This window comes from Dendropsophus ebraccatus, chromosome 14 (genome assembly GCF_027789765.1).
Source record: "Dendropsophus ebraccatus isolate aDenEbr1 chromosome 14, aDenEbr1.pat, whole genome shotgun sequence".
Taxonomy (NCBI): Eukaryota; Metazoa; Chordata; class Amphibia; order Anura; family Hylidae; genus Dendropsophus; species Dendropsophus ebraccatus.
The window spans coordinates 27,032,982-27,050,635 of NC_091467.1; the positions used below are offsets into that span (position 1 = coordinate 27,032,982).

At 44.1% G+C, this 17,654-nt stretch overlaps 1 protein-coding gene across 1 annotated transcript; it reads right to left on the bottom strand.

The window, feature by feature from the left end:
• Positions 1–7,610: 7,610 nt before the first annotated feature.
• Positions 7,611–17,127, bottom strand: PSMD3 (proteasome 26S subunit, non-ATPase 3). The gene is made up of 12 exons (XM_069951542.1): positions 16,881–17,127; positions 14,870–15,060; positions 14,639–14,776; positions 12,895–13,031; positions 11,874–12,064; positions 11,458–11,561; positions 11,250–11,364; positions 10,813–10,932; positions 10,235–10,338; positions 9,710–9,865; positions 9,431–9,481; positions 7,611–8,784 (listed from the first exon to the last, which is right to left on the bottom strand). The coding sequence occupies exons 1-12, from the start codon at positions 16,996–16,998 to the stop codon at positions 8,707–8,709; spliced, it is 1,503 nt and encodes a 500-aa protein (XP_069807643.1). The 5' UTR covers positions 16,999–17,127; the 3' UTR covers positions 7,611–8,706.
• Between the last annotated feature and the right edge of the window lie 527 nt (positions 17,128–17,654).

Below are 17,654 nucleotides of genomic sequence, written 5' to 3' on the forward strand. Positions count from 1 at the left end.
AGTCAGGCTCTGACATGTTTCTGTGGCACTTTAAAAGTGACACCTTTTAGGTGCAAAGTAGGGTTTTTCATACATTTTAAAAAAAATTTATGTTATTAGGATGTTTTAAGGTTGTTTCCATTTCATTCCAGACTGGTTTGCAAAATTTGTAATAGCATTTTCTGGAATAGAAAAATATACCGTATATACGTAAAGGATGAAAAAGATTTGGAAAAATTTAAAAAGCCCAAAAAAATTCTAAATGCTGTTTGATACATTTGGAGCATCTTTTAGTTGCTTTACATTTTGCGTGGCAATATTTCTTTGTATTTTTGGCAGGTGGTATCTCCTTTAAGCCACGCCTCCTTTCCCGCTAGGCCGCAGTCCTATGCTGAATGAAGCTGAAAAGCACATTGGAGGAAATCTATCAAACCTTGAACAGGGAACCTAGGCGCAATTACCCAAAGCAACCAATCAGATTCCAGCTTTCATTTCCTTTTTTCTGAAAGCTGGGATCTGATTGGTTGCTATGGGCAACTGCTCCTCTGCACAATGGTTGATTACTCTCCCCACCCTCACGACAAGTCATGTCAGCCATTTTTAGGCACAAATTATACCAATTTCTATATCTACCCCAATATCCGTAATTACGCTGAATTTGCCGTAGTAAGTATGCATAGCTATTTACCCATTTGACAAGGTTATCCCTTATCCAGCAGTCAGACCCGCCGCAATCTCGAGAACAGGTCATGCTTAGCGTTATAGTTTCACAATTGCTAGAGAGTCACCAGCCGCTGACCTTTGTCCTTATGGCAGTGACACATACGTATATTCTATGTCCACTTTCACAATCACGTCTTATTTAGGTCTTAACCCCTTCATAGCCACACCACTTTACTTTTTTTCACCTACAGACCCATTGGAGATCTTACTTTTTGCGATACCAATTGTACTTTTTAATGACACACTTAAAGGAGAGGTCCAGAGGCTAACTAAAAAATCATTAAAGGGGTTGTCCAGCAAAAAATCTTTTTCTTTCAAATCAACTGGTGTCAGAAAGTTAAATAGATTTGTAATTTACTTCTTTTAAAAAATCTCAAGTCTTCCCATACTTATCAGCTGCTGTTTGTCATGCAGGAAATGTTGTTTTATTTTCAGTCTGACACAGTGCTCTCTGCTGACATCTCTGGCCGAGACAGGAACTTTGTCTCGGTTTTCTTTAACCCCTAGGCGACCCTGGACGTACCCGTACGTCCAGGGCCGCCTCCATTGGTTCAGAGCGGGGCCGCGCGGCGGCAGCACTCTGAACTGCCGCGGTCCCGGGTGCCGCTCGTAGCCCGGGACCGCAGCTATTAGCGGGCACGGTCCGATTGCCGTGCCCGCTAATACAGTAATCGGATGCAGCTGTCAAAGTTGACAACTGCATCCGATTACTTGATGCAGCCGTTCCCTGGTGTCTAGTGGGGTGGATCGCTCCTCCTCGGTCCCGTTGTACCGATCCACACATCTTACCCTGTCCGGGGCTCAGCTCCGTAATGGTGCTGAACCCAGTTCGGCACTCTATTGCTTCCGGCTGCAGCAGCCGGAAGCAATCGATGTGCCTATCTCATCAATCTATGCTGCATATCTATGCCCCAGGGGGGCTTCTAGTATAAGTGTAAAAGTGAAAATAAAAGTGTTGTTTGTAATAAAAAGCCCCCTCCCCTAATAAAAGTTTGAATCACCCCCCTTTTCCCAGGTTATAAATAAAAATAAATAAATAAACAGACATGTTTGGTATCGCCGCGTGCGTAATCGCCCAAACTATTAATTAATCACATTATGGATCTCAGACAGTAAATGGCGTAAGCGCCAAAACATCCCAAAGTGCAAAATTGCGAATTTTTGGTCGCATGAAATCCAGAAAAAGTGTAATAAAAAGCGATCAAAAAGTCATATATGCGCAATCGAGGTACCGATAGAAAGAACACATCATGGCGCAAAAAATGACACCTGACACAGCCCCATAGACCAAAGGATAAAAGCGTTATAAGCGATTTTAAGGAACATATATTTGTTAACAATGGTTTGAATATTTTACAGGCCATCAGATACAATAAAAGTTATACATGTTACATATCGTTGTAATCATGACGACTTGAGGAATATGCATAACAAGTCAGTTTTACCCCAGGGCGAACGGCGTAAAAACGAAAAAAAAAACAAATAAAAGAAATGCAGTTTTTTTTCTTCAATTTCACCACACTTAGAATTTTTTCCTGGTTTCGCAGTGTACTTTATGCAAAAATGCAGCCTGTCATTGCAAAGTACAATTAGTGACGCAAAAAATAAGGGCTCATGAGGGTCTGTAGGTGGAAAAATGCAACTGCTATGGCCTTTTAAGCACAAGGAGGGAAAAACGGAAACGCAATTTAAATTGGCCTCTAAGGGTTAAATTCCCATAGAAAACATCTCCTGCTCTGGACAGTTCCTGTCTCGGCCAGAGATGTCAGCAGAGAGCACTGTGTCAGCCTGAAAATAGAACAACATTTCCTGCAGGGCATACAGTAGCTAATAAGCGTGGGAAGACATGAGATTTTTTAATAGAAGTAAATTACAAATCTATATAACTTTCTGACACCAGTTGGACAACCCTTTTAAGGGGGAAAATTTAAAAACAAGTTATAGTCTCCTGTCTTGGTGTCCATGCAGAATAGCGTCCGGCTCCTGGACCCCGCTGGCTGCCTTCTGAGTCCCCAGCATTGTCTGTGTAGGAGCTGTACAAAAAAAGATGTTAAAAAAGTACTGCGAAGATAAAAAAAAATCGGGTATCCACGGGGAAGCCGCTGGAAAAGGCATTGAGGCGGCTATAAGAGAGCCGGTGATTCAGGATGCATTCTTTTTTTTTTTATTCCCCACCCACCCCACCCCTGCCTACACAGGATTTTTTTTATTTTCCTTGGACTTCTCCTTTAAACATCTTGTTTTGTTGGTACGGCTCCTACACAGACAATGCGTCTTCATGGCAACTGACAAACAAACCGTAGACGGTACAATCCCGCTATCACATTTCCTCTCATTTGTCTCCTTCTTAAAGGGGTATTCTTATCTCAACTAATATAGTTATACTTGTAGGACTCATTACCTTGCCTCCTTCTCCTAATATGCTGCTATTCCCTTCCATTATTCACAGACCATTGCTTAAACGAGTAGTTCACCAAAATATTTTTTCATTGAAATTAACTGGTCCCACCAAGTACTGGAAATTTGAAATTTACTTCTATTAAAAAAGATTTCAAGTCTTCCAGTACTTATTAGCTGCTGTATGTCCTGCAGGAAGTGGTGTATTCTTTCCAGTTTAATACAGGGCTCCCTGCTGCCACCTGTCCAGAGCAGTAGCAAATCCTTATAGAAAACTTCTCTTGCTCTCCAGACTGGAAAGAATACACCAGTTCCTGTAGGACATGCAGCAGCATTTTTTTTTTTTTTTTTTTTTTTTTTTTTGTGAACAGTTACAGGACACCACTCTGCTCTAAAAGCAGTGGTCTGCCTGGTATATAGTATACATATTATAGAGTGTATACACATATACACCAGCCAGACCACTGTTTTTAAAGCAGAGTGGTGGTCGGTAACCTAGACAATGGGCTGTCAACAATGGGAGGGATGGAGCAGCATATGAGGACAAGTTTGGTAAATTATTGTATTTGCAGAAAATTTTACCTTGATGAATCTTACAAGTACAACTAAGTAAAGGCCTTATTCCACGGAACAATTATCGGCCATATTCGGCCGCTACGGATGATAATCGTCCCGTGGAATAAATGGGCAACGATCAGCTGACATCATTCATGTCGACTGATCGTTGCGTCGCTTGTTTTTCAAACATGTTGAAAAACAAGCGACTGGAATAGCAGCGATCTGCTGCCGTCGCTCCATGGAATAGGACTGGCGGCAGCAGACTGCCACTATCCCCTCCTGGACTCACCCACTCGCTGCCGACACGTGGAATAGGGGCTTTAGTTAAGATAAGAATATCCCTTTCAATATTAAGTGAGGGTATGTTCACACTACGAAATCCGCGCAAATAAGTTCCTGCGGATTCCGTGGCTTGAACCCGTTCACAGCTGTGCCCCTATCCGCCCGTTCCATAGACGCCATTCTGTGGTCGGGCGGAGTCCGCATTCCGCCGAAAGAGCTGACACGTCTATTCTTTCGGCGGAGTCGGCCTGGCCATAGACTGGTGTCTATGGAGCCGGAACTTATCCGCGTGGATTCCGTAGTCTGAACCTACCCTTATGTTGTGACTTCATAATCCCTAAAATATATAAAAAATACTCTGAGCCAGTGGTTTTCCTTGATGTGACAAGACGTTTAACCCATTATTGACCACCAATATGCCGATAGCAAGACTGTGGAGAAATGAGGACACTCAAATGCTTTCTATAGTGGCCGGGATCAGAGCAACCTCTAATTCCAGACGTTCAATCACAATAGTAGCCACAGAACGTGAGTGATTGCAGCACAAATGTAGTTCATCGGGGATACAAAGAAGCTTGGGAAAAGTAAAAAATCAAAATAAGCTTTTCACAATAGGTATCACTGTATTGTGTTGATAGGATAAGAAGCACAGATGGGAATACCCCTTTAGAGTCAGTTGCCCGGGGGTCCAAGAGAAGGGCTTCCTTTGTATAGGGTGTGTTAGTCACATGATCTTGCAGTATAGACCGCATCATGTACAAGCATGCTCACAATACCAGCGAAATCCCCCCAGACCGGCCTTTCATTAGCAATCTGTTTACTGAATACGTCACCCCAGGAAGACCCTGAGACATATGCTGTTACAATGCATTACCTGAGGCGTCGGGCTGGTTGCGCTGGAATTCCTGAGTATATCACACACTAGTCTTGACTCAGCTTTCAGGTACATTACACTGAGAGCGGGAAAGGTGATCCAGGACATTGATGACATGATAGAGGAAATGGGAGGGTGACACTGACTAACGGTTGTATTACAGATCTAAACAGCCTCCACGCTATAGGAAGCCGCAATAAGACAAGCAAACACGTTAATGGGCCCCAAGGGTATCTCTGATTTTATAGCTTATTCTGTTTGTCAGGTTCCAGGAGGACGACAACTTATACAGGTATAAGGGAGGCCACTCAATTTTTACCAGACTTAAAGTGTACCTATCATTTGTAAGAACTTCGGACATGCCAGAAGTTTTCATTGTTTGGGGTCAGTGCTGGATGGTGGCTCAGGGGTTAACATTGTCAATGTGCAGCTCTGGGGTCAAATCTGACCAAGTGCAACAGATGCAAGTCCGTATGTTGTCGTTGTATTTCAGGGGTAGAGAACCTTAGCCCTCCAGCTGTTGCAAAACTACAACTCCCATCATGCCTGGACAGCCAGAGCTAAAGCTCTGGCTGTCCAGGCATGATGGGAGTTGTAGTTCTGCAATAGCTGAAGAGGTTCTCTACTCCTGCTGAATGTGTATGGGTTTCTTTCGCGTAATTCAGTCTGTTCCCTCATTCCTTGAAAACCTCTTTACGTAAAGGATGACTGCGGCAGGCGGCCATATTGGCGTGTATATACCTCATAGGAATGAATTTCTTTCCTATCCACAGAACAGAAATAGTTTGCATTCCACTGAAGAATCCCTGTGTGTACATATAGCATTATACACATAGCAGGTTGGCTGCCTACTCCCTTATATACTCTCCCCTATGCAGATAGTTTACTCCATCCCTCTATCCATCCCGCTTATGTGGCCACACAGGTTAAAGGGTGAGCTCTGTACAGCGAGATATACCTGTAAGACCAGGATGGGCCACTAAATAGGACTCTTCATTGCTTACATGCAGATATCATGGCAATTGGGAACATATACAAAAATTTGCAAGCTAGGAAGTTTTCAGGCATTCGGTAGTTTTCCAGGAACAACCTGACCTAATGGAACACAACCCATGAGAGAAAAACTAAGCACACAAGAGATGGTAAACATCATATGCAAATTTTCCTCTATTAGTACTGTATTCTATCATCATCATCACTCACATGGTCCTGATAGACTAAATCTATCCCCTGTATTTCCGGCCAATATTGCGTAACTCCCTCTTGAAAACGCATGAGAAGTGTATAGTGATAAGGGGTGTGTGTATATCTCCCTCTGCTGGTCAGTGGTGGCAGTACACAACTACTGTTCACAGTTCTGTCATTAATATAGACATGTGCCCATCTAGTTTGGCCTATTACCCTGCGGTGCCGATTCACAGAAAGGCGATAAACCCCTATGAGGTTTGGGTCCTATTACCCGGGACAATTATCGTACGAAAAATCGTTACACTGTTCGAATTTTAACGATAATTATTCTGTGTAATTGCAGGCAACGATCGAAAAATCGTTTGTCGTTGATTTAGATCTGAACCTAAAATTATCGTTAATCGTTCACATTTATTCGCTCAAGTTCCGCATTTTTTCACTAATTGTTCAGTGTAATTGCACATTGCTCATTGTTTTGCTGGGATCAGAAGGAGTAAACGATCATAGTAACGATCGCAATAACGATCATATCTAACGATTATCGTTCTGTGTAATATGGTTAACGATTATCTTGTTTGCGATCGTTAATCGTTAAAAATCGCTCTGTGTAATAGGACCCTTTGGGTCAACCTTCTCTATTTTAGGGGGGGGGACATTCCTTTCCAGCTCAAATCTAGTGATCACAATAAATCCCCCTATCCATAATCTAGTGGCTATAACTTGTAATCTTATTACATTGCAGAAATGTATCCCAGCTTCTACTCAAATTTTTTTTAAAGGGGTATAAAAAAAAAAAAAAGGTCTGAGGTGAGACCCCCACCGATCATTACAGTGAGTAAGGAGAAGCACTTTGCCAAGCACTTCTCTCCCCATCTCTCATTGCATAGAATGAAGGGGAAAGAAGCATGTAACAGATCACTTGCCATGGCTCATTCTAGAAATCAGTGGGGAGTGTCGGCAACCAGATCTCAAAAGATTAAAATCTTTGACAGTGTCCTGTGAAGCTTAAGACACGTACATGTTCTGACAATTATCACTATATAGTCATATATTATTAATAATACGTCTGATGTATGCCAGCAACATGGGATAGATGTGAACACTTTACCTGGCATATGCCCGGCTTGCCTAGTGGGCGGGCGGGCAGGGGTTGTGGCCTCGTCCCAAGCCTAATTAACGGCAGCCACAGATCCACCAGACTTACCAGGAGAAAATGGATGGGCCCCATAGTCACTTTTTGATTGGGCCCCCTTCCCGACTGACCACTAAGCCGTCAAGTGTAGACATAACTGCAAGCACTTTCATTTCAGTTAAAGAGACATTTGCAGAACACGGGAGGCCTGCTCGGCCACCTGGTGCTGCAAATTAAAACAGCTCCGGGGGCCCAGTATATTGCAGGAGCAGGCCACGGGTTCCCTGTTGCGGTGGGCCCTATAGTAGCCGCTATGGCTGCTGTAGTGGAAGTTACGCCCTTGGTATTCACCGATCTCTGCATCTCCAAGGTCTCTCAAAATCGATGCAGCAATGATACAGAAGAGCAATCTGACCATATATATTCTTCCTATACCACCGTGGTATACTTTACACCGTGCAAATAAACCACATTAGATTTGGTTACAAACAGCTTTTAATGGATTACTAAAGAGCAAAATGAAAACGCAATGTGTGTCTTCACCTTACGGTCTCAATCAATAAAACAAAATTAAAAAAAAAAGATATTTGAGTTGCAGGATCCTGTTTGTAAGTTAATGACTCCTGGTCATCTGAACAAGTAAATTCGGAAAGCGGCTGTGCGGGTATACTAGCAATCCTGATCTGACATTGAATGTTGGGGAAACGCAACTACGCATTGGATTTGACATACGTTGAGGTAACCATCTGACAGCCGGCAAACATGGGTCACATGATTCAGAATAAGATCCATTCACAATACCAGCTGGGTGTCAGAAAGTCGTCACAGCAACTGTGATGCCCCTTCACTCTCGATGTCAGGTTAGGCAGAGATAACCCTTCAGAACCACTTTAAGGGTGCTAACAATATCGGTAAAATTGGCCATGTTCTTCCTTGTGTAATTAGGTGTAAAGACTAAGGATAGTGAATCAGATGGTAAAAACATGAAGAAAAAAATAAACTATGTAGTGAGACCAAGCCAGAACGGTCTTATGAGTACACCATACTAGGCCAGCTTTACCCCGCGTAATTTGATGCAGTTGGTAACCACAAGTGCCACCTAAAAAGAGAAGGAAAGAATGACACCAATTTGTTGACGTGTCCCCACCCTTTGGAAGAAATGTTGACATGTCAAAAGTTTTGATCAGCAGGGGTCTGGGTGGGCTCCGTAGACTTACTATGGAAACTCAAAACATAGCAAAACGGGGAGAGAAGCGCTATGATCAGTAGCTGTCTAAACAACCAAGACCCCGACCGATCAAAGCGTTTGACATATCTCTGTGACATATAAACACACCACAACCGCATTGTGATAGGCCAGCGTAAGAGAGCAGGAGCTGGCAGATCTGTCACAGTGTATCTGAATAGTCTGCGCGCTCGCCACCAAATAGACATGCAGTTCTGTTCCTCAAATGACCAATACAGAGGGGAAGGGAAGGGCTGGTGGTGGCACAGGAAGAGGCTTGAAACCAAAAACCAAAACAAAAACCCCAGTTATAAACTTAACAAATGTGAACATGGCTATAAGCGAGGGTCATGGGAATCCATCATCATCGTCTTCTGCCATCTCTTTAGCAAATTCTAAATCCTGCTGCTCTCTTTCACGTCGTTCCTGTACAGAGAAACATTCCCAGTAAGTGTCGGAGGTACAGGACAATGGAATACAAAGTGGTTTCACAAGTAAGAAGGGGGAATGGGTCATGCTATAGCCAATTCGTGTAAATATATATCTATATCTAGGACTCTTTAGATCAGTAACTTTAACCTGTGGCTCTCTAGCCCTTTCAAGACGACAGCAACGAATTACAGCTCAGCTTTTAGCTCTGGTAAAATGGAAGCTGAGCTGTGATTGGTTGCTGTAGGCAGTTTGCACCAGTGTATATTTTACACCCTTTAATAAATCTGGGCCCAAGTTAACACTATGAACAGGCCTATTATTAGCATAGGACTGGTTGTCTGGGTGTCAGACAGTTACTGTGGGAACTATGGCACCTACTGTGCAGTTGTATATCTCCATGCCCAATGCCAGACCAGGCAAGAGAATATGCCTCTGAGTACTTATGGCAGATCCTGAGGATATGTCATATTTTTTTAGATTGTGTACCCCTTTCACAGTGGTGACATGCAACATAGTGTGGGATACATTACAGATAGAAAAATATTTAATAAAGTAGTTTGTTATGCAGCTACATATATGATCACCCAAACTGCAATGAAATATAGCATTGCTGCCGAGGTTTCCATACTGTTATGCTCACCTCAGCCGATTCCAAGTCTTTGTTGTAGGATTTGGGAGGGAATCGCATAGCCTATGGGATGAGAAAGAAGAGAAGAATAAGCATGTATGCACCTTAAAGGAAATACAGTCCAGAATAATATGTACAAATAACTTTCCTATATGGATTGAGGGGATAACTATTACATACAATGGCTCACACACACACCATACAGATGTATTGTGCAATGTAGGCTGACTATAATTATAAAGCACTCTACATTACCCTACAACCAATATTTGTTCCTCCCTCAATCCTTACCTTGACAGACATATTGTGTATGTCTAGACAGAATGAAATGCGTTGATGGAAGGCCAGCTGTGGTTCCCTTGTAGAATAGATATCAGTCATCTCCTTAGACTGGACGTATCCCTTCTCGTGATTAATACTGGCCTCAATGACTCCATCACGGATCGCCTGCATTAAACAAGTTCAAAAATGTTATCTCAAGTTTTTACTGTTGTACAGGCTATAAAAGGTGTTAGTATTCCAATGATAGCTGTTTTCCGGTATAAAATAAGTTATCCTGTACATGTAAAGCAGAGATGGGAAACCTTTGGATATCCAACTATTGTAAAACTACAATTCCCATCATGCTTGGACAGCCAAAGTATTGCTTTGGCTGTCCAGGCATGATAGGAACTGTAGTTTTGCAACTGCTGGAAGGGTTAGAGGTCCCCCCCCATTCCTGATGTAAAGTGATGTAAACTTTATATTCATCAAGAAGAAACAACATGAAAACGGGTGTTCAGATCTGCCCAGCTCGGTTTCTTTGTACTCACTCACCTTCGCCACTATGAACTCTGCATCCTCTGGACTGTCCAGCTGTAATTTCTGAGCAATGTCTGGCAGTGAAATCCGGGAGTATGACAGACTGATCATACGCACACCTAGAACAGAAGGAAGAAATGTTATGGCCTGGTCATCATCTCATTAACACAGGCCTGACTTCTCCAACCCCTGGTAAACATTGGTTACTTATGGGAAGGGGGCAAAGTAAATGAGATATAGCATCAAGTCAGCCATAGACGTGCAATGTCCTCCAATGGCTCTCTATTCTGGTTAAAGTAGGGGCCCCTCATAAGACAACCCCTTTAAGCACCATTATCCTATGGCCAGTCATATACAATGTAAAAGCTCATACGGCAGACAGGTATCTCTCTCACACAGGGCAAGGTTTTTGAGGTATAAATATGCTCATTGCTATAGAGCAGGGGTAGGGAACCTTAGTTCTCCAGCTGTTGCAAAAAACTACAACTCTCTTCATGCCTGGATAGCTAAAGCTCTCTCTGTATAGCAAGGTACCCCTGCTATAGAGAGATAGTAATAAAGCCCTGCCAGACAACCCCATTTCACCTTCCTACCTGTCTTGATGACATTATGTCTCAACCGGATGATGAGGGTGTATGTACCATCTGTCTGGAACTTCTCACAGAACTGATCCAGCACCTGATTGAATTTGGACAGGTTGCCAGTGCGCACAGCTGTAAAAGAAAACTACTTTTAGACAATTCCAAGTAAAGAGATCACATTTACTAGAAGTGAATGCTCTGCACAATGTTTATACCTATATGTATAAGCCGCCATTACAAAATGCATTGTCTATTTTTGCAGTAATAAGGTATTTTCAGTCACAATTCTTATATCAGTGATTTCCTTGAATGTTTGCTGGCAGCAGCAGATGACCTGTGTAATGAGCTGTTTGGATAGTTGCACCACACACATATTCCCTACATCTACTGTAATCATGGCTTGTTCCCGTAAATAAATAAAGGGTTACAGAAGTGGCTGAATCACTTACCTTGAGTGAGCAGAAAATAAGGCATTAAAGACCTCTTCAATGAGTGCTGTCTGAACTGAAGACGGTCGGGAATTTCCCCCAATAACAGCTCCACCACGATCAGAAGTTTGTGAACCTGACGAGACAGGAAAAGGTGGGATCAGACTGGACATGTCTGCACTGCTGGGTCCTGAATAACATGGAATAAACTCTACATAAAACTACTCACCGTCTGTTTGAAGCCCACTGCTGTATGCTGGGGGGCTTTCCTCAGAGCATTAGTTAGGGTCCTTCTTGCTTCAGAGTATTCCAACTGAATGGCTTTAATGCGGCCTGAGGGAAGATATTGTGTGTAATAGGTATAATGGTGTACAGGTATAGCTGGGACTAGGACATCCAATATACTTTTGTTGAACATTACAAATAGATTCAACATTCAAAGCATGATTCTGATTTCTATACACTTACACAAGCAACTTTATATAGAAAACTTATACACTGACCATACTCCACTATTTGGGTTAACTATTTAGCATCCTCAGGTGACACACAGCATACAACCAATATCCTGGACAGACCCAATGACTAGAACATTAATGCTAACAATGGTGTCTTTCAATATAAACCAAGCCTTCTACCCCTTACCTGTATAATACAAGTATCTGGCCCACTCGTTGTTGTTCGCTTGCTCAGGGAACACAGACTTAGATACCAGTTTTTCAGCCTGGTCATACAGATTGTATTGTAAGTAGTTTCTGAGCAGCAGGTTAAGCAATGTGGCCTGTCCATCCGCATCATGCCGCAGTGTGGCTGTGCGCAGTCTTGCATGCAGGAAGCTGTAAAATATTAGAAAAGTATGAGGGATGTAAGCAATGTAAGGGTAGTGAGAGAACCCTTAATTTCTATACACCCTGTACAAATATAAAACATTACATGTATTCTGTGTTTGTAATGTACAAGCTATAAGAGAACCCATAAGGCGACATGTACTCTCCAACAAAGCAATGTGCATACACCAGAAGCCACCAAAGATGTGTCACTATTGATAAAATACATGGAAGACTGTGGGAACAGGCTGACTTCATATAGGCAGTGTTGGGACACAAAACGTCAGCTGCATAAAGACCTGATGGTTTAGTTTAACATACGTAGTGACGGATTTAGAGACTGTCAGCAGGTTTATACTGTCCTACCTAAGGTTGCATAGACTAGTGACAGAGAAGCTGAACAGAATGATGTATCACTTACATTATCCTGTGCAGCTGATTCAGAGCTATCCTCTTAAATAACATGGAAAATAAGTAGTCCTCTCTATTATATGCGTATACTCAGTAGTCTTCGATATTCATGAGCACCAGCTCCCTCTGCCCACTGGCCATTGATTGGCAGGGTATATTACTGTTTATAGGTAGACATTGACAACTGTCAGCGGCCACACTGCTAAAGGAATGGTGTGGCACAAAGCCCAATCTCCTGCATATCAGGAGAACGGCTGAACAAAATGATGACATTAATACACTGCACTGTTCCACATTTCTGTCACCAATTTATGCTTCCCTCATTCATGAAAGCATAAACCTAGTAACAGATTCCCTTTATGTAGGTCTATGCAGAAGCCATGTAACACAGGCTGCACAGTATCATCTGGAATGCTATAAGACTTTACCTTCTGACAATATCCAGCTTGTTTAGGAATTCATAGATACGAGAGTGATAGTAGTAGCACTTAGCCACTACTATGTCAAGAGCCCGCCGATTCTGGGAGCTGATCTTCTGCATCAGGTCATCCGATACCTTCTGTGCCTGCAAGTGAAAGAAACAAATGTGAACGCTCATGTTAATGTGGAAAAACAAGGGTGAAATTAAAGGGGTTTTGCAAGACTTTTACACTGATGGCCTATCCTGAAAAAAAGGGCATTAAAGGGGTACTCCGGCCCGGGGGTAGTTTTGAGCTATGGCCGATGATGGGGTGGTTATGGACGGCGAAGGACACTTAACTACCCCGTTCCAGCTCCGGGTCCTGGATCACGCCACCTGGTACACCCGCCGAGGCGGGACTTTGCTACGGCCGCAGGATGGGTGTACCGGGCGGCGCGATCCGGGACCCGGCACTGGAACGGGGTAGGTAAGTGACCTCCGCCGTACATAACCACCCCATCCCCGGCCATAGCTCAAAAATACCCCCGGGCCGGAGTACCCCTTCAATGTCTGATCAGCAAGGCCGCAGCTCCAGCATATACACAACAAATGGGGCTTATCCCTGTGTAGTATCAGGGCTGGGTTACCGCAGTTAGCTTTTTATTACTGCATTCCCAAGTAGATACTGTCACAGAGATCTGTGTTTGTTCATGGAATTTCCTTACTTGGTTTGTTGTATTAGCATTTTACATTGTGATAACTATGGAATCTTCTACACCCTCCAGAGGTGTCATCTCTCCAACCATGCCCCCTGATGTAGCACAGGAGGTGGGGGCAGGGTAGGTGAGATCTAGGTCTCTGTGTGTGGGAGCAGAAGTAGATTTTACTGGACAAGAGGAGAGAAAGCTGCAGCGCTCTTCCTCACCATGTTGTTGTGTATTTGATATGTAAAGCGTTTATTGCAGTGGAATAAAGAACTTAAAGTGTCACTGTCGTTTAATTTTTTTTTTTTTTCTTTTTTTTTTTTCAGAAATCAATAGTACAGGCGATTTTAAGAAACTTTGTAATTGGATTTATTAGCCGAAAAATGTATTTTTATCATGAAAAAGCAGTTTGAAGCTCTCCCCCCTGTCTTCATGGTTTTCTTATGGAGAGGGGAGGGGTTGAGGGAGATGAGGCACCAAAACTAGACAACAAAGAGTTAATTTACAGCTACATCACTAGGCTATCTCCTCTGTCAGCAGAGTCAGCACTGACCTCTCAATACCGGCTTTCACACAGCTCTAACTGTGTAATCCTTTGTTCTCTGCTGCCCACTAATCTCCCTCCTCCCCCCTCCTCTCTCCATAGAACAGACAGGGCCCGACTGATGTAAAAGAGTCGAGATTTCCTGATAATGAGCAGTGGATATGAGAGAGGAGGGAGGGCTTGGGGAAAGGCTTTTTGAATGCAGATAATGGCATATTTGCCTAATAAACTCAATTACAAAGTTTCTTAAAATCTATACTGTACTATTGATTTCTGCAAAAAAAAACAAAACACAACAGACACTTTGAAGAAAAAACTAACCGCTCAGTGTCTGTCTCTATTGGTCACAAGGGCTTTTGTGACAGTTCCTTTAATCTATACTATGAGGGACTTCATCTTGATCTGAAGACCTATATCAAACATTCACTATGACAGGCACTTTATTAGGGACTAATAAATAAAGATTGCGTAGCCATTTCTGCCCAGGCAGTCAATCACCGTTCTCCTCGGTACAGTGTTCTCACCTCGGTGTAGCGTTTGCTGTTCATGAGGTATATCACCAGAAGTAGCTGGAGGTAGGCTTCCACCTCAGGGATCAGAGGGGCTGAAGCTGCTTTGCCAGTACGTGGTCTGAACTGCAAGTCCCCCTCCGTGTCCATCAGCTGAGGAGATGAAAGTGGAAAGAGGCAACATCAACACATCTCATCCATGCTGACGTCTTATAGGTAACATGTAATGCGAGTTCTGGCTCTCACCTCCTCCAGGAAGCTCAGCAGCATGTCACGGGTGGCAGGGTTGGATGTGAAGAAGCCACTGATTGCTTTATGCAGGACATTGGGGTTCAGGCGACGGGATGTGGAGGGCAATGCTCGCAGGGCGCGCAGAACAAACCGGGGTTCCTTCCCAGAAACTGCTTTCTCAATTTGCTTAACATGTTCCTTAATATCTAGAGGGAAAAAAAAAAAAAGATTAAGGAACAATAGCTGTGACCCTCTGCAATTTGAGAACAGGGACCAGAGTCTCCCATCAGAATGAAGCCGTGCAGATAGCAGATTTGGCTATCTCTGGCTGCAAGCAAAGAATGAATGGTGGAGCAAGGCACATGCAAGTCCCACACCCTGACGGGAGACTCAGGTCCCTATTCTTAAAGTGTTTTTTCAGTGTATTTTTCATTTTGCCTGAGGATAAAGGATAGCTTTGAACGCTAAAACAACTCCTTTAATAGAGCTGCCCTGTAGTTTAGAAGTGAAGGCCGGATCTGGAATCATGGTAGCACAAGAAGAGAAGCTTTCATTATGTTTCTGTGACCCTGCACTCATTTCTACACTGCAATAAGCACTTGGCTGTAGTGATGGACCTGTGTGACACGGTGAGCTGGCACAATGGATTCTTCCAGCTCAGAGACAAGCTGCCAAATAGTGACCCCCCCCCCCCACCACACACACACACACACACACTTTTCCCCGACCACCCTTATCGAATAGGGCCAGAGCTTTGTTACTGATACACGGAAGGAACTAAAAAGTATGGGAGAAAGGGTTTTTCTGGTTCCAATAAATAAGAGCTTAGATTGATAGAACATAAAATATATAAATAAGGAAAATTTATAAAATTCATATGAAAATTCAATAATAAAATTTTACATTTTTTTTTTAAAGTGACTGTACCATCAGGCCCAGGCAGACGCACTGGAGGCGGGCGACCCACCCTTAGTGGGAGGAAACCCTAGCCCCTCTATGATGGGGTTCCATTGATTCTAATGGAGTTACGTCATGGAGGGGCTGTGGTTTTCTCCCACTAAGGGTGGGTCGGCCCGCCTCCTGTGCTTCTGCCTGGGCCTTGTGGTACAGTCACTTTAAGCTGGAGTCATTCCCAGCTCCAACTCCATAACCCTGATTCCCATCACAACTAATACAGTTATACTCATAGGGCTTGTAAAGTTAAAGCGAATGTACTATCAGTTTTGCACACGAATAGACCACTGCTGGCACGGGGAAGCCGATGCCGCGGTCCGTTACTTGAACCACGGCCCGGTTCCTGCGTATGGCATCGTTCTATTCCTGGGCAGGGGTGATGCACTGGAGGCGGGGCCTCCAGTGGAGGAAACCCCGCCCTTTATGAGGCCCTCCCCCAGTACTGCACCCAGGAATAGAACAGCGCCTTACGTGGGAACCGGGCTGCGGTTCAAGAAACGTACCGCGGCACTGGCGCTGTTCTATTAGTGTGAAAAACATTCGCTTTAAATATTACAAATACATTAACCTACCAGACGGGCTATGCTGCTCATTTCCTCCAATTGTTACCCTAATGTGTAGGTGCCCAACCACCCATCTGATCTGGCTGATGTATATATAGCTGTAATGTATATTTATAGAGATATAGTGTACATATACTGTATAATATATATAAATATGTATACTATATCTATATATACCCCAGCCAGACCACTGTTAGAGCAGAGGGGTGGTCGGTAACCTAGACAACAAGCTGTCAACAATAGCAAGAACCTGTGGCCCTCCAGCTGATGCAAAACTACAACTCCCATCATGCCTGGACAGCCACAGCTGCATGATGAGAGTAGTAGTGCTGCAGGTTCCCCTTCCCTGCTATAGGGGATCAGTAATAAGGAGAACAATGTGGTATATATGATGATGTATAGATCCCCAGTGCTGCAGGGGTTACTCGCCGCCATGATTTCGAGGCCTGTGTATGGTGACAATAACATGGAGCACATACACAGGGGACACAATGGAGTCTCGTCTTTACCTTCAAGGGTCACACTATCCAGCTCCTTCTTCCCTCCCTCCCCGGTTACAGCCGCGGGCTCCTCCTCCTTCATCTCCACATCCTCCGGTTCTCGCCGTTTTACCGTAGCCTCCTTCATGGTAAGAACCCGGTGCCTGCTGCTGAGCTCGGTTTCCGCTTCCGGTCTGGGAATGACTGGCAAGTCTGAGGCTAAGGCGTCGCGCGGGGGATGCCGGGAAGGGAGCGCAGGCCGGGGAGAGGAGCGCCGAGCGCTGAGTCACTGAGCCAGACTGACGGTGTGACGTAGGCGGCGGCTGGGTACTGTGTGCACCGTGGGATTGCCTAACGCAGGGATGGGGAAACCTCAGCCCTGCAAAACTACAATTCCCATCATGCCTGGACAGCCGAAGCCTGTCCAGGCATGATGGGAATTGTAGTTTTGCAGCAGCTGGAGGACTGAGGGCTCCCCATTCCTGGCCTAACGACAATCAAGGCTCCCGTGGCATGATGGGAGTTGTAGTTTTGGCAACAGCCAGAGCCATGGTTTGTGAGCTGTAATAAATTCCCCATTCAGCTCTCCCAGAGCCCTGACAGACAAGCATGTAGCTGAGTGACTATATTACAGCTCACACCCAGCTCTCCCAGAGCCCTGACAAACAAACATGTAGCTGAGTGACTATATTACAGCTCACACCCAGCTCTCCCAGAGCCCTGACAGACAAGCATGTAGCTGAGTGACTATATTACAGCTCACACCCAGCTCTCCCAGAGCCCTGACAGACAAGCATGTAGCTG